Source organism: Rana temporaria, chromosome 3, assembly GCF_905171775.1.
Source record: "Rana temporaria chromosome 3, aRanTem1.1, whole genome shotgun sequence".
In the NCBI taxonomy this organism is placed as follows: Eukaryota; Metazoa; Chordata; class Amphibia; order Anura; family Ranidae; genus Rana; species Rana temporaria.
Window position 1 is genome coordinate 222,978,514 of NC_053491.1, and position 24,121 is coordinate 223,002,634.

General features: G+C 41.2%; 1 protein-coding gene across 2 annotated transcripts in view; it reads right to left on the reverse strand.

Moving 5' to 3' along the window:
* ANO4 (anoctamin 4) overlaps positions 1-24,121 on the reverse strand; it is a 282,473-nt gene that overhangs the window by 71,746 nt on the left and 186,606 nt on the right. For both annotated transcript variants that reach the window (XM_040344320.1, XM_040344322.1), the window contains 4 exons: positions 23,175-23,296; positions 16,345-16,479; positions 6,964-7,060; positions 1,555-1,615 (listed from right to left, as the gene is read on the reverse strand). In XM_040344320.1, the coding sequence (XP_040200254.1) occupies positions 1,555-1,615; positions 6,964-7,060; positions 16,345-16,479; positions 23,175-23,296 (415 nt within the window). The remainder of the gene's footprint in view (positions 1-1,554; positions 1,616-6,963; positions 7,061-16,344; positions 16,480-23,174; positions 23,297-24,121) is intronic.

Consider the following 24,121-nt stretch of genomic DNA (forward strand, 5'->3'; position numbering starts at 1 on the left):
CTAAGCTATATTTTATAGAAAATCAGACAGCATATATGGTATCTGAGGGTCAAAGCACAACCCCATCATCCCTAGTGGAAACAAGAAAGACACTTGCCAAATGAAGATGGAAAGGCATTATTATATTATTGAGATCTTACACCAGGTAAATGGGTGGTAGAAATGATCCATTTAAAGGACATGACCTGATACCGCATGGTAGCCTCTGACCTATACTGTTATTCTATAGCACCATCATATCAAACGGAAGGTCAAGGAACAAAATCAGACCCGTAGTAAAAGGTAAAATATGCTGCTTTTGATTATTTCTTCAAAATTGCACTATTTAATCATGGTAAATCTGCACTCAAAATCCTAGTGAGCAGAGAATTACAGAAAGCTACTACAAAGAAACATTCAGACACATACAGTAGCAATATTGTGTTCAGTGTTATTTAGATTTGAATATTGATTATGCTGTAATGAGACAAAAGTTCCAGATGTGTTTTTTTTTTTCACCCTTATCACAGTTTCTCCTGACAATGCCACGTGGGAGGGTGGCGATACGCGTGGAGGCAGAGCCAGGCAACGTGTGACTACTGGAGCAAGTGAGATTTTTCTGGAATGTCCTTTACTTTTATGCCTGTCTTTAATTATTAAAGTGTGAGTGCAATTCCTCAAGTTTTGGGCTAGTGTTATCTGTGATATTGCACTATTGGAGTGTTCTCCCCCTCTTTTTCTTTGAGTACTTTGTGGAGTTATTCATTATGGAGCTGATATGCTAATAATGAGGATTTAAGAGGAGGACCAGCTGGTGTGCAAGACACTATTCTCGTACAAGCTGTGTTGGCCCATTAATGGGTCTTGTTATAAGGTGAACGTCCCCTTCACCTGATGGCTGGGCACTATTGCATGATTTGCTGAAACACAGAGGGGATCCAGGAATTTCCTATACACTATTTTCCTTCTGAGAAGAAGTCATACTGGAATATTTCTTTCAGGCCCCGTACACACGACCGAGTTTCTCGGCAGAATTCAGCCAGAAACTCGATCGGAGCTGAATTCTGCCGAGAAACCCGGGCGGGTGTACACTTTTGGCCGAGGAAGCCGACGAGGATCTCGGCGAGGAAATAGAGAACATGTTCTCTATTTCCTCGTTGTTCAATGGAAAATTTCGGCTCGACGAGATCCTCGGCGGCTTCACAAGGAACTCGACGAGCAAAACGATGTGTTTTGCCCGTCGAGTTCCTCGGACGTGTGTACGGGGCCTCAGACTTTTGGGATTTCTATTACTTGTCTTTTCCCTTTTTTCTGATTTAGACTTTTTAAGATTTTTGCACTAAGTATTTGTACACTTGACACATTTGATATCAATTGTGCCTTTTCACTTTACCAGACATTGCTATCACTACACTGTATATATAATTGTATTATTGTATGTGGGAACACATATTGTGATAGCAGTAGCCAGTGGATAGTTGTTTTGGTTAGGGGGCAGCGCACAAACACCATTCAAATTCTTATCACAGTTTTGCATATTATGTAATTAGGATTACATTGATGAATAATACTTACCCCAAACTGCCATAAATACTGCAAAAAAGACAGTTGCTCCATTATCAAAAAGATGAGTTACCTAAAACATAAAAAGGAGATCACTCTGAAGCTTATTTTATTTGGGGTAAGGATCCTTTCTGACATAAAAGAACAAGCTGGCTCCAAGGTTTTCTACAATGTCCTAAGACTTGTTGATATTACTGGATCATGCTACATACAGTATTTCACAAAAGTGAGTACACCCCTCACATTTTTTTGTAAATATTTCCTTATATCTTTTCATGTGACAACACTGAAGAAATTACACTTTGCTACAATGTAAAGTAGTGAGTGTACAGCTTGTATAACAGTGTAAATTTGCTGTCCCCTCAAAATAACTCACCCAACATACAGCCAATAACGTCTAAACCGCTGACAACAAAAGTGAGTACCCCTAAGTGAAAATGTCCAGATTTGGTCCAAAGTGTCAATATTTTGTGTGGCCATCATTAATTTCCAGCACTGCAGTAACCCTCTTGGGCATGGAGTTCACCAGAGCTTCACAGGCTGCCACTGGAGTCCTCTTCCCCTCCTCCATGATGACATCACGGAGCTGGTGGATGTTAGAGACCTTCTGCTCCTCCAGCCTCTGTTAGAGGATTCCCCGCAGTATAAATACTGACAGGCTAACCCCCCACCCCTTCAACCTGCAATGCTGGCAGCACTCGTGAGTCTATTTTCTGAAGACAACCTCTGGATATGAAGCTGAGCATGTCCACTCAACTTCTTTGGTCGACCATGGCGAGGCCTGATCTAAGTGGAACCTGTCCTGTTAAAGCACTATATGGTCTTGGCCACCATGCTGCAGCTCAGTTTCAGGGTCTTGGCAATCTTCTTATAGCCTATGCCATTTTTATGTAGAGAAAACATTTTTTTTTCAGATCCTCAAGCCATGTGGTGACATGTTGAACATCCAGTGACCATGAGAGTGAGAGTGATAACACCACATTTAAAACACCTGCTCCCCATTCCCACCTGAGACCTTGTAACACTAACAAGTCACTAACGAGAAAATGGCTAATTGGACCCAATTTGGACATTTTCACTTAGGGGTGTACTCACTTTTGTTGCCAGCAGTTTAGACATTAATGGCTGTGTGGAGTTATTTTGAGGGGACAGCAAATTTACACTGTTATACAAGCTGTACACTACTTTACATTGTAGCAAAGTGTAATTTCTTCAGTGTTGTCACATGAAAAGATATAATAAAATATTTACAAAAATATGAGGGGTGTACTCACTTCTGTGAGAAACTGTATGTATGTCTGCCTGCAGCTGCTGATGTATGATTTCAAGTCTAGCCTACAATAAACATCAATAATGTTACTAACTTGTCACTGTGTAAAACATGTTATTTGTATGGTATGAACATTAAAACCAAACACATTAAACGTTATAAATAATGCAATATGGCACAACTTATTTTGATTGGGGTAATATGGCCACAGCATTTACTAAATAACAAGATAATAACAATAACATGATTTAGACACCATTTCTTCAAAAACATATAAGAATTCTGATACAATCTTTAGGTTATCCTATGCGTCCATGTGCACATAGGCTGTTATCAGCAATTTTAGTCAGGGGAATTTTCTAGCTGTAAAAAGGCCCAGAATAGAATTTTGGCATGCATTAAAAAGGTGATTAACTCCAGAGATGAAACGATAATTCTCCCGCTCTACAAGACTCTGGTCCAGCTACACCTAGAGTATGCTGTCCAGTTCTGGGCACCAGGAAGGATGTACTGGAAATGGAGCGAGTACAAAGAAGGGCAACAAAGCTAATAAAGGGTCTGGAGGATATCAGTTAAGAGTAAAGGTTGCGAGCACTGAACTTATTCTCTCTGGAGAAGAGACGCTTGAGATGGGATATGATTTCAATTTACAAATACCGTACTGGTGACCCCACAATAGGGATAAAACTTTTTCGCAGAAGGGAGTTTAACAAGATACGTGGTCACTCATTAAAATTAGAAGAAAAGAGGTTTAACCTTAAACTATGCAGAGGGTTCTTTACTGTAAGAGCCGCAAGGATGTGGAATTCCCTTCCACAGGCGGTGGTCTCAGCGGGGGGCTTTGATGGTTTCAAGAAACTATTAGATAAGCACCTGAGCGACCACAACATACAGGGATATACAATGTAATACTGACATGTAATCACACACATAGTTTGGACATGATGGACTTGTGTCTTTTTTACACCTCACCTATGTAACTATGTAACTTGTTGGTTTTAAGAGATGTTTTTCAGCTGTAAAAATGCTCTAACTCTGAAAAAATCTGAAAACAGCAAAAAAACACGTAAAAACTTGGATATTCAGCATTTATCATAATTTTTGACCTATAAGCTTTCATGGGAATATAGTTTTGCTAAAAAAAAAGCTTCAGCTAAAAAAACACCCAAAAACGCTGAAAAACTCATTCTACATCTGCAGCTTTCTACAGCTAATGTTACTGGCTTTTTTTTATAACGCCCAGTGTGCATGAGGTCTCAAAGCTAGGTGCTTGACAGTGGCATCCAATAACATGTTCCGTTTGTAAACCTGGACCGCCCACCAGCCATCTACAACCTGCACAGTGGGTACACACCAATAATTTTTACACTATTATTCACCTGGAATATCCTGTTCCGTTGTAAACCTGTATCAGCCACTAGCCATCTACAATCAGCTCGGTGGGTACACACCAGTAATTTTTACACCATTATTCACCTGGAATAAATCGTATGTACACCACATAATCATACATACAGTATTTGTGACCATTAAAGGGTTTGTAAGGGTTCATTTTTTTTTTCTAAATAGGTTCCTTTAAGCTAGTGCATTGTTGGTTCCCTTACCTTTTCCTTCAATTTCCCTTCTAAATGTTTTTTTTTTCTTTGTCTGAATTTCTCACTTCCTGTTTCTCCTCAGTAAGATTTCCACCATCATCCAAGGGGTTCTGACTGGGGGTTAGTCAGCCAGAACAGCTTACTGAGGAGGAACAGGAAGTGAGAAATTCAGACAAAGAAAACAAAGAAAAAAAACATTTAGAAGGGAAATCGAAGGAAAACGTTAGTGAAACAACAATGCACTAGCTTAAAGGAGCCTATTTAGAAAATAAAAAACAAACCTTTACAACCCCTTTAAGGTTAAACCACTTGTCCAAACATTACCAACAATCTTACTTTTTTGCCACCAACAGGGACCAACCAATGCTGTGACAAAAGTACAATATGCTCCACAAGTCCGCCATTCTCTTGGCATACGTCAGTTCCCCAAACCTACGCACTGTCAATCATAGCCATATCCAATCATTTATTAAGAGGTTTGGTGGGCCAAAATGCTCACCACACTGTCTGTTCCTCTAAGGTTTCTCTAAGCTATGAGCACTTCCTCCTTGCTCCCTACATCATATCCTTACCTGCTTGCTGACCGTATACTGTACATATACAGTGGCAAGGTGGCTGTCCTGTGCAGAATCACGTGCCTGTACGTGATCCTGCACTTCTGGGTCTGTGGCGCGCACATGCGCCACCGGTGACCCACTCCCGCTGTGATTGAACATAGCGGGATCCAATCAGTGGACTCGATGTCCACTGAGACCCACTGATTATTCGGGACAGAAGCAAAACGATGGTCTGCCTAATTAAACAAGGCAGATTGCCGTTCTGTCAGTAGGGAAGGTAGTGATTCTGTGTTTCTGCTAAGCAGCAACACGGATCTCTGCCTTCCCATAGTACAAGCCCATCCCACACAGTACGTAAGCACATTTTAGGCACACATTTAACCCTTTGATAACCCCTGATTTCAACCCCTTCCCTACCATTGTCATTAGTACATTGACAGTGCATATTTTTAGCACTGATCATAATATTCGTTTTACTGGTCCCAAAAAAGTGTCAAACGTGTTACTTAGTGTCCAATTTGTTCACCGCAATGTGGCAGTCCCACTAAAAGTCGCTGATCGCTGCCAAAAAAATTCCATAAATATATCCCATAGTTTGTAGATGCTATAACTTTTGCGCAAACCAATCAATATTCGCTTATTGGCCTTTTTTTTTACCAAAAATATGTAGCAGCATACATACTGGCCTAAATTGAAGAAATTCGATTTGTTAAATTTATTATTGGAATTGTTTTATAGCAGGAAGTAAAAAATATTGTTCTTTTTCAAAATTTAAATTATTTTTGATTATAGCGCAAAAAATAAAAAACATAGAGGTGATCAAATGCCACCAAAAGAAAGCTCTATTTGTGGGGAAAAAAGGACATAAATGTTATTTTGGTACAGTGCCGTGTCACAAAAAATGACATGGTCATGAAGGGTGTGTGGGGGGGGGGGCATGGTAAACCTTCCAGAGCCGAAGTTGTTAAACCATTCCCCACACATTCTTAACCCTTCTACTGTCTTCCGGCCCACCCTGTCATGTGTCTTTTATCCTATGTGCTCAGGGCAGCCCTTGTAATAAATATATAGGGGCAGATCCACAGAGCGAGTACGCCGGTGTATCTACTGATACGCCGGCGTACTTTCAAATTTCCCACGTCGTATCGTTGTTTTGAATCCTCAAAACAAGATACGACGGCTTCTGGGTTAGATCCGACAGGTGTACGTCTTCGTACGCCTTCGGATCTAAGATGCATTTCTTCGGCGTCCGCTGGGTGGCGTTCACGTTGTTTTCAGCGTCGGGTATGCAAATTAGCTATTTCCGACGATCCACGAACGTACGAGCGGCCGTCGCATTTTTTTACGGCGTCTCTAGTCGGCTTTTTCCGGCGTATAGTTAAAGCTGGTATTTCGTTGCGTATAGTTAGACTTGCTATGTTAAGTATGGCCGTCGTTCCCGCGTTTAATTTGAATTTTTTTTTTTGTTTGCGTAAGTCATCCGTGAATCGGGATGGACGTAATTCACGTCTATGTTAAAAAAAATTACGTCCTTGCGACGTAATTTAGCGCAATGCACGGTGGGAAATTTAGGGACATCGCATGCGCAGTTCATTCGGCGCGGGGACGCACTTCATTTAAATGAAACACGCCCCCTAATCGCCGATTTGAATTCCGCGCCCTTACGCCGCCAGAGATAGACTACGCCGCCGTAACTTACGGCGCAAATTCTTTGGGGATTCGAACCTGCCAAAAGTAAGTTATAGCGGCGTAGCGTATCTCACATACGCTGCGCCCATCTATTTGTATGTGGATCTGCCCCATAGTGGTCTATAGTGCATTTTGATTTACAGTACATCAGTGGAGCTACACAAGCACTTGGAGTAAACATATATAAACTCTGAAACTAGGCAGCTAGTTATATTTGAATTCAGAACAGTGTTGCAATGTATCAGAGGTAACCATCATGCCTAACTTAATTATACACATATTTTGAGTTACATAGAGAAACGCATATTACCTTGGCGTAGACACAGCTGTCTGATAACCTCGTAAAGGGGCAATATTTATCACACAGTGGACACATAGTAATATTTGTGGCTTCACAGATTTCTCTGCTGTAACACATAAAAGAGGACACCAAAGACATTTTTATACATTCCACACAGGGTAAAAAAAGTAAATACAATTTTTAGGCAGATAAAATTGACTTGGTATTCCAATACAAAATGTTTTATTGCAAAGCCAGCTTTATATAATTTATTTATAAACAGCGTTAAATATGAATATGTTATATAATTTATTTTTAATATATTTAAACTCTCCCATCCATCCATGTCTCCAATGCTTTATAGTGCTGAGAAAATACTTTGAAAAACACCCACTAGCATTTCTGGCTGTAGCTATCTTGGGTAAGGGCAGATGATTCATGTAGCATTTATTTCCTAGGGTCCATCCGCCCTTAGCTCAAGTATGCAGGCAGGAGGTTGTGCTTAGCTGTGAAAACCCCCCCTCCCATGAATACTTCTGGGATGTAAAGTGCCTTGAAAAAGTATTCATACCCCTTTGAAATTTTCCACATTTTGTCATTTTGTTACAACCAAAAACGTAAATGTGTTTTATTGAGATTTTATGTGACAGACCAACACAAAGTGGCACATAATTGTCAAGTGGAAGGAAAATATTTTATTTATTTTTTTACAAATAAATATCTGAAAAGTGTGGTCTGCATTTGTATTCAGCCTCCTTTACTCTGATACCTCTACCTAAAATCTAGTGGAACCAATTGCCTTCAGAAATTGCCTAATTAGTAAATAGAGTCCACCTGTGTGTAATTTAATCTCAGTATAAATATAGCTGTTCCGCCTTCAGAGGTTTGTTAGCGAACCTTAATGAAAAAACAGCATCACAAAGGCCAAGGAACACACCAGACAGGTCAAGGATAAAGTTGTGGAGAAGTTTAAAGCAGGGTTAGGTTATAAAAAAAAATCCCAAGCTTTGAACATCTCACAGAGCACTGTTTAATCCATCATTCAAAAATAGAAAGAGTATGACACAACTGCAAACCTACCAAGACATGGCCGTCCACCTCAACTGACAGGGTGTATTTATCAGAGAAGCAGCCAAGAAGCTGCTTGCCGCGTGCTCTACGTTTGTCTCTGTTACTGATCTTGGCGTGTTCCCGACCATCCCCGCTTGCTTGTGACCCTGACCTTTGGCGCATTTTCGACTATCCCTGCCTGCTTGTGACCCTTGACCTTTGGCTTGTTCACCGTTTATCCTTGTCTGCTTGTCGCCCCGACCTTTAGCTTATCCTCCTATAGCCTACCGTGAGCGTGAGCTGGGAGACCCCAGGGGCCGCGACCTGGAGTCAGCTGCAGCGAAGTCCATCCTCACCACTAGAGGCTCTGGTGAACACCAGGTGGCTCTTAGACTCCGTGCCCTGGGGGATCTCACGTTCTAACTCCCTGTGGGATCCGTGTTGGCAACGGTGTGCATCTGTCACCTGGCCTCAGGTGACCTGACAATGGGAAGATAGAGCCAAATACAAGGCAATCTTAAAAAGAAAACCCGTTATGCCTATACATGACCGGTTTTTCCATCGGATAAAAAAACAATGGTTTTCTCAAAAGAATTCCTGACGAGAAAAAGAGACCCTGCTCTCTTTTTTGTCCGGCAGTTTTCCCGTGGGAAAAACTGCGATGGAGCATACACACGGCCAAGATTTTCAACGAAAAGCCCTCATAGCAGTTTTCCCGTCGGAATACAAACGCACGCCACACTTTTCAGAAATTTATTTGCAAAAAAAAAATTGAAAACCATTTATCATCTTCCTTCCACTTCACAATTATGTGCCACTTTGTGTTGGTCTTTCACATAAAATCCCAATAAAATAGATTTATGTTTTTGGTTGTAACATGACAAAATATGGAAAATTTCAAGGCGTATGAATACTTTTTCAAGGCACTGTATGGTATAATTTCTCAAGGCTTGAAAATCTGGAAGTAACTGAAGAAATGTAAAAAAAAATAAAAACAAGTAAATATGATATACTTTCCTACTGTATCTATTTACTAATGCTAACAGCATAAGTATTAAAAATAGTCGGTGTGCATTGAAAGAGCGAAGTTCTGCTTTAGCTCCTCCTGCCCTGAACTCAGTTTGCCTACCTAAGAATATCTTCAGCCCACCCAGGGCTGGACATATACGGCAAGTTTTTCAGAAGAACTACTGGAAAAGCAGCAAGATCAGAGTTATCATTTACTTCTACTGCCTGCCTCATGCCTTAGCTCTGCAAACAGTGTTTGCACTTACACTGTTAACAAAATATGTTTTTTTTTTTCTGGTGTGCATGACATGGTGTTAGTCATATGAAAAATAATTACCGTTTAGGTAAAGGTTTAAAAGTTTAAATATTATTTAAAAAGGGGGAAGTTAAAACCTTATCCTGAAGGGTTTTAAAGCTCTAAATTTAATTGAGATCACATTACACAAAAGTTTCTTTTGTCATCACATCGGGATATACTCAAAAGTTTGCTATACATGGCTTGCTCTCCTTTTCCTCAATTACTACATGCAGTACAGTGGGCACATAACTGCTTCAGTATGAAATGAAAAGAAACTGTTGTAATCCAACCACCCACTGCTTCTTATACTAGAAATGAAGAAAGCACCTTGCTGAGTCACGAGTGCAAAGCTAATATATCAAAGTACAGTTCAACAGAGGTTAAACTGCAGGCTTTTATGCTATCAAAATGAGTAAATACAATGAGATAATTTACATGATCGCCGGGGAGATAAAACAAAGTGTCATCCACAGATTCAATTGCAATAGCCTCCTAGAACCAGAATATTGCAAAAATATTGAAAAAGTGCCACTGCTGATTTCTCCATCTAAAAATTCCTCTTTTTTTTTCTTTCTTCAAACAATGACCTGGAGCAAGTATGAAATGCTATTACAATATAAGAATTTATATTCTTTTATAATTTATTACAATATAAGGACTTCAGAATTTTTTTCTAGCATTCATTAAATGCATACTTGTTGCTGGTCATTGACTCAAAATGAATTATGGCCAAAGAATTCGCATAAAAACAGTCAACTGCCATTTTTGCAAGTTGGTCAACAATGGCAACCTCCATATTTTTATCATGTCAGGTTTGAAAGGTAGTGCTGTGCTAATGACTCTAAAATCACAAAGGTGCTATTCTGGTCAGATAATTTTCCACAGCTCTAATGCCGCGTACACATGATAATTTTTCACGATTTTGTTTTTCAGCATGTCCAAAAAACGACGTTTTCCCAACTTCATCATTAAAACGACGTTGCCTACACACCATCGTTTTTAAAAAATGATCTAGCAAAGCGCGGTGACGTACAAAACGTACGACGGCACTATAAAGGGGAAGTTCCATTCGCCTTTGGGCTGCTTTAACTGATTCCTTGTTAGTAAAAGACGATTCGCGCTTTTCTGTCTGTTACAGCGTGATGAATGTGCTTACTCCATTATGAACGGTAGTTTTACCAGAACGAGTGCTCCCGTCTCAGAACTTGCTTCTGAGCATGCGCGGGTTTTTTACGTCGTTTTAGCTCACACACGATCATTTTTTACAACCCGAAAAACGTGATCGTTTAAAACGACGTTAAAAAATGCAGCACGTGTAGCCCAAACACGATCATTTTAAATGACGTTTTTGAAAAACAACGTTTTTTTAATGCCGAAAAATGATCGTGTGTACGCGGCATAACTCCTTGGTTCTTACGCCTTAGTTGGGCAAGTCACCAGGTTTCTGGGTGCACTGTATCGGTGTATAACCAAATGAGCCCTGTTGGTTCTAGTAAGCTTTAGAACAGGGGTGTCAAACACAAGGCCGGATTCGGCCCGCGGGACCTTGTAATGTGGCCCGCACAGCAGCCACCTCATTTTGCCAGGTTTCAGCTAGCGAGCGGCCAGTCTGAGCAGGCATTGATTACATTGTAGAACGAGCGGAGGCGGCGGTGGAGGCGGAGACAGGGCAGAGGAGGAGGCGGGCACCAGTGGCATTGTAAGCCATCTTGGCTGCAGAAAGGGAGGCGGAGACAGGGCGGCAGCCTGAGACGCAGCGTTGGAGGCGGAGCGGCACAGAGTAAGGGGAATATGTAATCATTACATATTCCCCTTACTGACTCTGTGCCGCTCCGTCTCCGTCTCCGCCTCCAACGCTGTGTCTCATGCTGCCACTCTGGTCTCCGCCTCCCTTTCTGCAGCCAAGACAATGCTTACAATGCCACTGGTGCCCGCCTCCTCCTCCACCCTGTCTCCGCCTCCACCGCCACCTTAGAATTATGCCTGATTATCATAATCATTATCACAGTGTGGACCTGTTGACCTGTCTGTCTGTAGCATACCCCATACTGACAGATTTTTCACTGTCTGCTTGTCAGCAGCCTCATGACTTTGTTTTGGTTCTTCTTCTAGATTTCTGAAACCCATGTATCATTATTAGGACAAATCTGTGAGGTGCAACATGGGAGCATCGTAACACCAAGCCAGCCATCCCTTCAGAGGTTTTAAGTGAAGCATGGCCCTAACACTAGAGTATCCACCCATATTCACAACATATCTGTTTGTTGCTGATTACATTTACCATTGAGAAACCTGTACTTTTAGGCTGGGTTCACACTAGTGCGAATTGGAATGCGTTTTTCACGCATCCAATTCGCATGTCAGGAGATTGTGACCGGCTCTCAATGGAGCTGGTTCACACAGCTCCGGGATGACTGCAGAGTGGTTTTCAGAAGATTGGGCCTTGGGTGGTGGTGCCACAACACTGTAACCCCTCACAGATACTCTTGTCGGGTGCAGCAACGGGCCCTGCTGTGAAATATTATATCAAAAATTGTAATTACAGGGACAGAAAAATTGGGCCTTGCATGATGGTGGTGGTGCCCTAAACCCAAAAATATTGTTGGAAGCCTTTCTTCAAGGCTTTCTGAAGATTTTTCATCCTCTGTTCCCTCTGCAAAGGCAGGATGAGTTCTGCAACTTTACCCTTATAATGTGGATCAAGAAGGGTTGCCAGACAGTAATGATCCCTCTCCTTGATACCACAAATCCCAGGGTGCTTTCGCAGGCTTTGCAGAATCAGGGAGGACATGCAGCATAAGTTTGCAGAGGCATTAGATTCTGAGTCCTCTGGATCACTAAGGATCACATTATCTGTAACTACCTCCTCCCAGCCAAGTACAACTCCTTGGGTTTCTGGGGACTGAAAACCATCCCTTCAAGACTGCTGTTAAGTGTTATCCTCTTCATCCATGCTGATACAATCCTCCTGCTCCTGTGTGTTTGACTGGCCCGCAGGAATGCTATCTGGATGAAGGGGACCTTAAGAGGAAAGTCTTCCTTTTCCTCCCGCTCTTCTGACTTAAGTGCCCTGTCCATAATTCCACGAAGCGTGTGCTCCAGCAGGAAGACTAGAGGGACAGTGTCACTGATGCATGCATTGTCACTGCTCACCATTCCTGTGGCGTCCTCAAATGGTGACAGGACAGTGCATACATCCTTGATCAGTAGCCACTGGCGTAGCGAAAATAAGCCAACCTCCCCTGACCCTGTCCTGGTGCCATACTCACACAGGTACTCATTGATGGCCTCTGCTGTGTGTGCAGCTGCTGCAGCATTGCCAACATTGAGTTCCACCTGGTGGGCATGTCACAAATGAGGCAGTTGGTCGGCAGGTTGCATCCCCTTTGAATGTCAGCCAGCCGAGTACTGGCATTGTATGGCCAGGAAAAATGACCTGCCTTAGGAGATCTTGTAAGCCTAAGTACCTGCTCAAGAACCTCTGCACCACATGGGTCAAGTGTCCCTGTCAGAGGGCGAAGAGGAGGTTGGTGCCATTGTCGCATACAGCCATTCCTGGTTAAAGCTGGCGTGGTGTTAACCACGTCTGAGCCTGCCCCTGCAGAGCTGACAGAATCTCTGTCCCAGTGTGGCTCCTGTCCACTAGGCAGACCAACTCAAGCACTGCATGGCATCTTTTAGCCTGACTGCTTGTGTAGCCCCTTACGCTTACGGAGCACCGCTGGTTCAAAGGACAAATCTGCAGAAGAGGCCATAGAGGAAGAAGATGAGGGGGTGGAGGAGAGAGCTGTGGCAGAATCACCACTAGCATTTTGGAGGCGTGGTGGTGGAACAAGCTCCAAAACACTGAACCCTGTCCTGCATTCTTCCCAGTTGCCTGCAGAGTTACCCAGTGTGCCGTGAAGGAAAGGTAACCTCCCTGCCCATGCCTGCTGGACCATGAGTCATCGGTAACGACAGCACTGTCCAACAAGGCCAAAACTATGTCTTCCGCATGCCGGTAGAGAGTTGGAATGGCCTTCCATGAAAATAAATGTCATTTTGGAACCTGCCACTGAGGTACATCACATTCCACAAATTCACAAAAGGTGGCAGAGTCTACCAGCTGAAAAGACAGCAGTTGCATTGCTAACAATTTGGCCAAACATTTAGACGCTGAGCATGTGGATGGCTGGGACCAAATTTATTTTTACGGTTCAGCAACTGGGGTAGGGAAATTTGCCTGCTAAAAAAAATTGGTGGTGTACTGCTAGCAGATTGGCTGCATGTACTTGGGACACCTATTGCAATACCTTCAGTGCTCTCAGTGCAGGTTTTTGAGAGGACTGGAGTTATAGTAGGGTTGGAGACCCCAGATGAGGAGCAAGGAGAAGTCCGCCCTTTTCTTTGATGTGGGTCTTTCAAGTGGTGTTGCCAACAGACTGCATGGCAGGTCATCATTTGTCCGGTCGAGCATGTGGTGCCCAAGGGGCTGCTTTTCTGGCCACGCTTGATCCAATTCAGACATAGGTTGCAAACAGCAACAGTGCGATCTGCTGCACATGTGTCGAAAAAGGCCCAAGGAACTTTTAAAAGTCAGCGGGGAGGCAGCAGCGCCCTCCACATGCAGAGCTCTGCTGGGTGATGCAATAGGGTGGTTGCCCTTAAGCTGACCCCTAGAGGACATCCTGCCTCGTTGGGGTTTTGCTTCCTCCTCCTCCTCCTCTCTTCTCTCAGGCACCCAAGTACAGTCAGTGACCTCATCATCCCCTCCTTCCTCGTTACTGAAGAAAACTTGGCAGTATGCTGCTGCATGACTGACAGTTTCTTGTCCTTCTGTGGCACCCCCTCTCTTTAGGCTCATGTTACTCCCTTCCTCAACCTGGGAACCAACACTGGAGCCTTCAAATCGCTGTGCATCCTCCAGCAGCATGTACCTGACACTGTGGTCGAATAATTCTGGGGACTCCTCCATGGTGGGGTTACGGATGGAGTGATTGTGGACAAGGAGCCGGTGGAATAGGCAGCTTTGGCAGCTGCATTGGAAGGCAAACTACCCTGAGCCTGGGTAACAAAATATGAGGAGGATGAGCACGGCTTTGTTATCCACTCCACTAACTCTTCTGCATGTTGTGGCTCAATAATACGGCCAGCAGCAGAAAAAAGGACAAGCGTGCCCCATGGCCACCTGCAGAGAGGATGCACCATGTCCATGACCAACACTGTTGACTGTAGACACAGAGGCTGCTTACCCTCTTTTAGTGGCCTATATCGTCTGCCTCTCCTTGGTGGCCTTCGGAACATGATGTATTTTATGTTTTGCAACACCACACTACACTGTATTATATACTGTGTACACCACCTGAAGTGTATTAGAAAATATACACCACTGAATGCACTGTATATATGGGCTACACTGAATGCAGAGCATATATATATATATATATATATATATATATATATATATATATATACATAAATATATATATATATATATATATATATATATACATAAATATATATATACATAAATATATATATATATATATATATATATACACACACACACACGCTAGACTGTATATATATATATATATATATATATATATATATATAAATTAATTCACCGCCTGAAGTGTATTAAAAACTGTACACACCGTATTAGATACGGTGTACACCACCAGAAAAGTAGTAGAAACTGTACACACTGAATTAGTTACTGTGCACACCACCTGAAGTGTATTAGAAACTATACACCACTGAATGCACTGTATATATGGGCTACACTGAATGCAGAGCATATATATATATATATATATATATATATATATATATATATATACATAAATATATATATATATATATATATATATATATATATATATATATATATATACATAAATATATATATACATAAATATATATATATATATATATACACACACACACACGCTAGACTGTATATATATATATATATATATATATATATATATAAATTAATTCACCGCCTGAAGTGTATTAAAAACTGTACACACCGTATTAGATACGGTGTACACCACCAGAAAAGTAGTAGAAACTGTACACACTGAATTAGTTACTGTGCACACCACCTGAAGTGTATTAGAAAATGTACACACTGTATTAGATACTGTGTACACCGCCTGCACTGTATTAGAAACTGTACAATGGCTACACTGTATTGTATACTGTGTACACCACCAAAAGTGTAGTAGAAACTGTACACACTGTATTAGATACTGTGTACACAGCCTGAAGTGTATTAGAAACAGTACACCCCAGAATGCACTGTATAGGCTACACTGGATGCAGAGTATATATATGGATCCAATGTAGCCTACAGTGCATTCTGTGGTGTACTGTTTCTAATACACTTCAGGCTGTATCTAATACAGACTGTGTATATATATATATATATATATATATATATATATATATGTTAGGCTGACTGTGTATATATATATATATATATATATATATATATATATATATATATATATATCGAATACACTGCCACTAACTGGATAACCTGCCTGCTTAATCTAACTCAAGCTATCTCTCTGTCCACACCAACAACACTACACACGGCTGCCATGTAAGCAGCCTTATATAGTGTGGGGTATGGACTTAGTCCCCCTGAGCCATGATTATGGCTCTCTCAGCAGAGCGTGTTGTGATTGGCCAAAGCATGCAGGTCAGGTGCATGATTTGGCCAATCATCATACAGCAATGCACTGCGATCTCGTGGTGCATTATGGGGCATTCGGTGGCGCTCAAATTTCCTGCGAACGTCCCATAATGTTTGCTGTTCTGCGAACGGGCAAACCCCAGATGTTTGAGTCGAACATTGAGCTCATCCCTAGTGGACAGATTCCCGGCTATGCAGGCGGACTCCTGGCGAAGTCCACCCAATGTAAAAGGGGCCTTAAAGTTATAATAGATAACATGAATCATGCTTAAAGTGACTGATATATGTGCACATTTGCAGGCACTTTGCAAACTTGTTTAACTTGGTCTATCTTAGCAAATGTATTATTAATTCAGAAAATAAGCATTACCTGACTTGGCAGTTATCCAGTGTAAACATTCCATACAGGAAAACAAATAATCCAATCAATGCTGCTGGGAACAGCATTCCTGTATACCAGCCCAGCCAGGCAAAATAAAGGCCAATTTTCTCACCAAAATACCTCCTGTAAGAGACACAAATATGAAGAACAATGCATGAGCTTCATAATATGTGGTTATTATACAGTAGCTTAGCACACAAGGCCATAAGAGAAACATACATTAGCTGGGAAAAATTAGCAGAGTGACCAGAAATATTTGTGCTGTTGTTCTGGAAGACAAATAAAGGCACAAGAAATAACATAAAATTAAAGGTTGTATATAAGGGCCTGGGCATTTAAATTGTATATTCATCCTTTTTGGTAAAAAGATGGAAAGCTAGAAAAGAAAATGCAGCAAGCATAAGCACCACTGACTTTTGAAACTAGAAGATAAAATGCAGCCAGCATAAAGACCCTTGGCCTATGAAACTATCAAATAAAATGCAGCAGGCATAAAGACCCTTGGCCTTTGAAACTAGATGAGGAAATGCAGCAAGCATGAAGACCACTGGCGAGGCGGGGGGGGGGGAATTTTTATTTTTTTTTCTCCCCAGGGGGGTATTTACTGGTTAGCTTACATTGTGCTAAAATGGCGTATTCCTCGCTGTGCAGACATCCTACTGTGATCTCTCATAACTTAAGGGGCCTTAACATGCCGGAGAAGAGGGTATCCCTTCTAAGAGAATTGAAAAAGGTTCAACCCGCTTTTGTATTTATTCAGGAGACCCACTTCCAATCTTCTTCTGTACCCAGATTATTTAACAGACACTTCCCAGAGGTGTACCATGTGCCAAACCCCGATTGCAAGTCCAAGGGCGTGTCTATTTTGTTGCATAAACATGCAAATTTTAAATTGACCCAGCAATACACGGATCCTATGGGACGTTATCTGTTCCTTAAGGGAATGTGGCATAATAGATAGGTTACCTTGGCAAATGCTTACTTTCCTAATTCAGGCCATCTTGCATTTTGCCGTCACCTAATAGACGAGTTAAAGGGCTTTGCTACTGGCTGTATTATCCTGAGAGGAGACTTTAACATCCCGTTGTCACCTTTACAGGATACCTCGAATGGCAGGTCGAGTATTTCATTCTCTATTATACAGAAAATTAAATCCCAGCTGAATTCCTTGGCTTTGGTAGATGCTTGGCGCTTGGTGTATACGATGGGCAGAGATTTCACGTATTATTCTTCTTTACATAAAAAGAATTCTCGTATTTATTATGTGTTTATTTCGCAGCGTGATCTACCTTTGCTCCAGGCAGCCAATATAGGCATACAATCCTTGTCGGATCATTGTCCTGTATCGATTTCTCTTTCACATTCAGACAGGTCCCCTAGACCATGCAGCTGGCGGTTGAATTCTACCCTATTGACTGATCCCTCTACTTGCCAACAAATTTGTGAGGCGCTTAAATAATATTTTCAGCTTAATGCTACATGTCACCTTTGACGATCTGGGAGGACCATAAGTGCGTTCTACGAGGCAAATTTATTCGCCTGGGTTCCATTAAGAAAAAAAAGCTGATAAAGTTACTGAGGCACTGGCGAAAAAAATTGCGTCCTTGGAGAGCCAATATAAACAGTCACATATGGAGGCTCTCCTGTCCGAACTCACAAAGACGTGGGAAAAACTTAACTCCTTACTCAACCTTAAAGCAAAACGTATTCTCTATTTTAAAAAAGGCTATTATTATGAACATGGGGATAGGTGTGGCAAATTCCTATCAATAATATTTCAATTCCGAGTCTTACCAAAGCCTTTAAAATTTTTAGCTATATCTCCAATATGAAAATTAACTACTCTAAGCCTGAACCCCTAATCTTACATTGTCATCCGATGCCTTAGAGAGTGCACGCTCCTCCTGCTCGTTTAAATTGGTAACTTCATCCATTACATACTTAGGAATTAAACTCGCAGCCAATTTCAGGGATATATACAATATTAACTTCCTCCCTTTGTTAAACAAAATTAAAGCTGATCTTAAAGGTTGGACCTCTAGACCGTTCTCTTGGTTTGGCAGAGCCGCTATGCTGAAGATGGTAATTCTGCCCAGAGTCCTATATCATTTCCATACTTTGCCTCCCACTTCCAGGTCTTTTCTCCAAACGACTCCAGGCCATCATACGCATTTTTATCTGGAAGGGGCAAAAGCCTTGGATAAAGCTTGACACGCTCACAAAACCTAAGGAGGAGGGAGGTATAGGCCTGCCCGATTTTAAACTTTACCATTATGGGATACATTTAGCTAGAATCATGGACTGGAACTGTCATAGGGAACAGAAAGATTGGGTTACATTGGAGGAAGCATCTTCCACACTACACCTTAGATTCTTACCCTGGATTCCCTGGCGGAAACTGCCGCAGAGTCTGCAGCAGCACCCGTTGGTGGGGACCACGGTTAGAGTATTTCACAAGGCGACGAATTATCATAAACTGTCCTCATCTCCCGGTCCACTTACTCCTATCACTCGCAACCCAGACTTCCTGCCCAGGATGGACCTGCATTTTTCTGCACCTACGGACCATTCAATGCCCCTTTTAATGATACACTGCGTAGAGGCTAACACTTTAAAATCCTTTGATTCTCTAAAATGAGATTTGAACCCTCAGAACCCTCTTTCATTTTGGACCTACCGCCAGCTGCATAATTATTTACAGGTTACCCAGACTAAAAAACAGTTTTTTAGACCGACAACTTCTTTTGAACAAATTTGCCTGGCTGGAGCTCTGGTCTCTAGATCTACTGCTCTTACGTACTCCTGGCTCCAACTAGAAAGAGGGGGGACAGCTTCTGGGACATGAGCACAATGGGAAAATATGTTCAAAATAAGCCTTACTGATAAGCAATCGAAACGTGCCTGTATCTTTGCTCATAAGTGCTCCATTGGTACGAGATTGCAGGAAATGTCTTATAAGCTTTTAACACAATGGTATGCCACTCCGGATAAAATTAAAAAATGGTACCCGCTGACCTCGGATTCATGCTGGAGATGTGAGCAAGCCCAGGGCAGCATTGTCCATATTTGGTGGGAGTGCCCTAGTCTGAGACCTTTCTGGGACAAGGTATGCGAATTGATCAAAGCCATTACAGATACCACAATCTCTCTTACGCCTGCTTGTTGCCTACTCCATATGGCAGACTGCTCAATGCAATATTACAAAAAATCATTGATTAGACACTTGCTGAATGCAGTGAAAGTCTTGATCCCCAGGCACTGGAAATCAAAGGCTATTCCATCCATTACTGAATGGTTTAGCTCCATAGGGAACATTTACCAAATGGAGGAAACAGTAGCCATTGCCAGGGAATCGTCAGAGAGATTTAATGAGATATGGTCTCCTTGGTGTTCAGGCATTCAGATCAGTATGTACAACTAGATATGGGATGAGATTGAGATTCTGGCTTTGATTTTTTCCCTTTTTTTTTACACCCTGTTATGATGAGATCTCGGATAGTTTGTCCGCCACAGTGCTCTTCTGGTTGTGGGTTCGAGCCTGTACCAGAGTGATTTTACTTCTGCACCTCTTTGGAAGAATGTGATTATTTAATTCACCCCCTGAGGTTTGTTTTTCCGTTTTTTTTTCTCCCGCCTCTTTTTCCCTCTTTTCTTTTTCCCCTAGTTTTAGCTAGTAGTGGGTAATATCTAAGGATGTGATGTTTCCCCCTGCTCTCTTTTAACATAAAAAGTTGTTTTCTTTCAGAGTATGTATTGATATATTTTGAATGTGCATTAATGTGTGGTACTTATGTACCCTTGCTGTATTTTCTGTATTCTGATTTTTTTTTTCTTAATAATAAAAAAAAAACTTTAATGATTAAAAAAAAAAGACCACTGGCTAGTATCAAGAGCCACAACACTGATAAAACCAATTTCGTCCAGTGTTAAAGTTTGTTGTCATGGAGGTTCTTTGGACACAATAGGGTCATTTCACCAAGATGCATGAGCTATTTTAACTGTTTTTGCCCTCATATGTTTATCTCATTATGTTCTCATCAAAATGTTCAATTCACATATATAATTTAACATCACATAGGTGTGCTGTCATATTTTCTGCCCTATGAAGCTAGAAGAGAAATGCAGCAAGCGAAAAGACCAATGGCCAATATGAAGAGCTACAACACTTTGATTAGAAGAAATTCGTTTAGACTCTAGAGTATCATTTTCATAGTCACACGTTTTTAAAGCATACCTATTCATGGTGTAAGGCAAAGCAGTAAAATTGATCTATAAAACATATATATATTTATATTTTTTCGTTGTATCCAGTGGTAAAGTTTTCTTGTTGGAATGGAGGTTCTTTGGATACAATAGGGTCAGTTAACCAAGATGTACTTTATGAACTATTTTACCTGTATGCCCTTAAATGTTTATCTCATAATGTTCCTCATCAGAATAATTGACATCACACAGGTGTGCAGTCATATCTATGAAATGGTTATTAACTGTTGAAACCTTTTGTTTGTAATAAATTGGTATTTTATCTCTTGAATTTTACCTCATCGAATATTGTTACACTCCTCAAGAGACAGGCTACTGAAAGTCACAGTAAAAATGCAAGGTTTGGCTTTGGTTTAGTTTTCCTTTAGTTTTTAAAAGGAAGGCCCTGGACAATTCCCTTAACCTTCTGTTCTAACATCTGTCTTTTAGGCATAAAGTAAGAGGACATTTCTTCAAACGCAACAAAGCCAAAAATAAACACCTGTCAGGTTAAAACCCTTCTGCACGCCATCCAAGAAAAAAAAGTTTCATCTGAAGTTGACATTTAACACCATCCAGAAGTAGGTGGCAAGGAGTGCTAAGTAGTCACTTTCAAAAACTGACTCTTGCATACAAAGTAAGGCAAATATTATAACATGCATTCAGTAAAAAAAAAAAAGATTTTAGTTTAGTAATACTGGCCCTGATTCAGTAAGAATTTTTCCCCTGCGCCCCCCGCAATTTTTTTGCGCTGCCCTCGATTCATAGAGCAGAAGCTCCGTAAATTGCGCGGGCGCGCCGGCAAAATTCCCGGCGTAAGCGCGCGCAATTTAAATGATCCCGTAGGGGGCGGGAATCATTTAAATTAGGCGCGTTCCCGCGCCGATCGTAGAGCGCATGCTCCGTCGGGAAACTTTCCCGATGTGCATTGCGGCAAATGACGTCGCAAGGACGTCATTTGCTTCAAAGTGAACGTGAATGGCGTCCAGCGCCATTCACGATTCACTTACGCAAACTACGTAAATTTCAAATTTCGCAACGCGGGAACGACGGGTATACGTAACATTGGCTGCCCCTGCTAATAGCAGGGGCAGCCTTACGCAAAAACCGCTGTACGGAAACAATGTAAATTGCGTACGCAGGGCTCGCGCAACGTTGTGAATCGGTGTTAGTATGCAATTTGCATACTATACGCTGAGCACAACGGGAACGCCACCTAGCGGCCAACACAAGAATGCAGCCTAAGATATGCGGGCATAAGAGCCTTATGCCGCGCATATCTTAGGCTGCAGTCGGCGTAACGAGGTTCCTGAATCAGGATCATTCAATACACCGGGGCAAGTAAGCAATAAAGGGTAAAACGCATAAGGGTAAATATATAAGCATCAAAAATCAAATTTGATGCTTATATATTTACCCTTATGCGTTTTTTTTCCAGTGCTCTTTATTGCTACACCTATTTTAGATGGAGGCTGGCTGGTGACACACACCCCTAGTCACCTGCTCTCCATCTACTCATTAGCACTTGTATGCCTCTACTGAGGAAACTAGAAAATTTTAGTTAGGACCACAGGAATGCAGAGAGCCTTGTAAGCGGCATGTGGCTTATCCATATATTTGCAAATGTGTGCAACCAATCCTCTGCTTTTAACATACTAAGTTAGACAGTTGAATTCGGCTTGCAATTTGGTTGGTAAGTTTGAGCCTGGTTATTACGCTATACTACTTTATTTATTTACTTATACATACTGTTTGCATCAACACGCATCTCATTTTAAATCCCAACCCTTTCCTTCTATCATAACAAATAGAACATAGATACCATCCATATAGTGTAATTGCTCTATATGTTTTGCGGGTTTATATTAACCACTTCTTCAGGAGATTTCTATGATCAGATGGCATAAAGAAAAAATTGTCATGTTTAAAATAGATAGAAAAAAAACCATATATATATTATTCAAAAGGTACATTTTGTGAATACACATAATCATAAACTTAAATAAACAAAAGAACATCCGTTGCACAAAAAAATCCATTTGTATGTCTTACCATAGGTTTGTTTTATTTTATCTTCTATAATTTAGTAACACTCTATTAGAAGATAAAATAAAACAAACTATATATATATATATATATATATATATATATATATATATATATATATATGCATTCAATCTTAATATTTTGATTGTCATGATTTATTCTTATTCTGTGAATATGTGATTATTATATATACTCTTGTAATAATTTGTTTGTAATTATCTTAATTTTGATTGTTTAATATCAATTAATATACTGTACCATCAAAGTCCAAACATAGCCTCTTTCCCTCTTTTTCCTATATAGAGCTAACATACTAAGCAGCACTGTATTTTGGACGTTCTCACCCCAAAGTAGCTCACAATCTAATATATCTACCACACTCATAGACTTCATGCTTGTCTGAGAGTAATCATAGCAGTTTACACAATCTCCAATTTGTTAAAATGCCGAAAAAGGATTGAGAGGCAAAAATAGTTACGTAGCATATGCTACTTATTCACAACACCAATGTACACATGAAAATAACTCACCGCACAAGATCCAGTGGCTGATATTTATACCACACACCCCAGGAAGCCCAACACTCAAAAAGAAGGTGACGGTGATTGTCTGCTCCATGGGTCTTTATTGAGTTCTTACTTCTATAGCTTCCCTTAAATGCAGATCAGAAACAGGATTCATGTTTGTTAACTGGAAAGCATTAGAATTTTCTATCACAAATCTACCCAAGCCACAGTTCTAATTTCTAACAGGCACAGAGGGTTTACTACACGAGGCAACATTTTGGTTGCAGATATATACAGGCCAGGGGCCATTGCTATGTTTAGCATTTCTTCAGCACACTATATATCACTAATCTTTGTATGAAAAAAATCTAAAAGGAATTATTTACTTAAAGAAGCATGGACGCTATCATTGTTGATTTATAATGTTGCCAGGTTCTGTCACATTGACCCTTTTATTTCAATACATTGGCCCGAATTCACAAAGCACTAACGCCGACATATCTCAAGATACGCCGACGTAAGTACAAATGTGCGCCATCGTATCTATGCGCCGACCCACATACTAAGATACGCCTAAAAATAGGCTTCCTACGGCCGACGTAACTTGCCTACGCCGTCGTATCGTGGGCGTATATTTACGCTGGGCGCATTTGCCGCTCCCATTGATTTTCTATGCACATATGCAAATGAGGGAGATACGCCGATTCACAAACGTACGTGCGCCCGGCACATAATATACGCGGTTTGCGTAAGTCGTACGTCCGGCGTAAAGTTATTCCCCATATATGAGGCGCAACTCATGCTAAGGTATGGACCAGGGAACACAGCTGTCGTATTTTACGTTGTTTACGTAGTACGTGAATAGGGCTGGGCGTAAGTTACGTTCAGGTCGTAGGCAGTGATTCGGCGTATCTTAGGGAGTAGTTCTGACGTGATTCTAAGCATGTGCACTGGGATACGTCTACGGGACG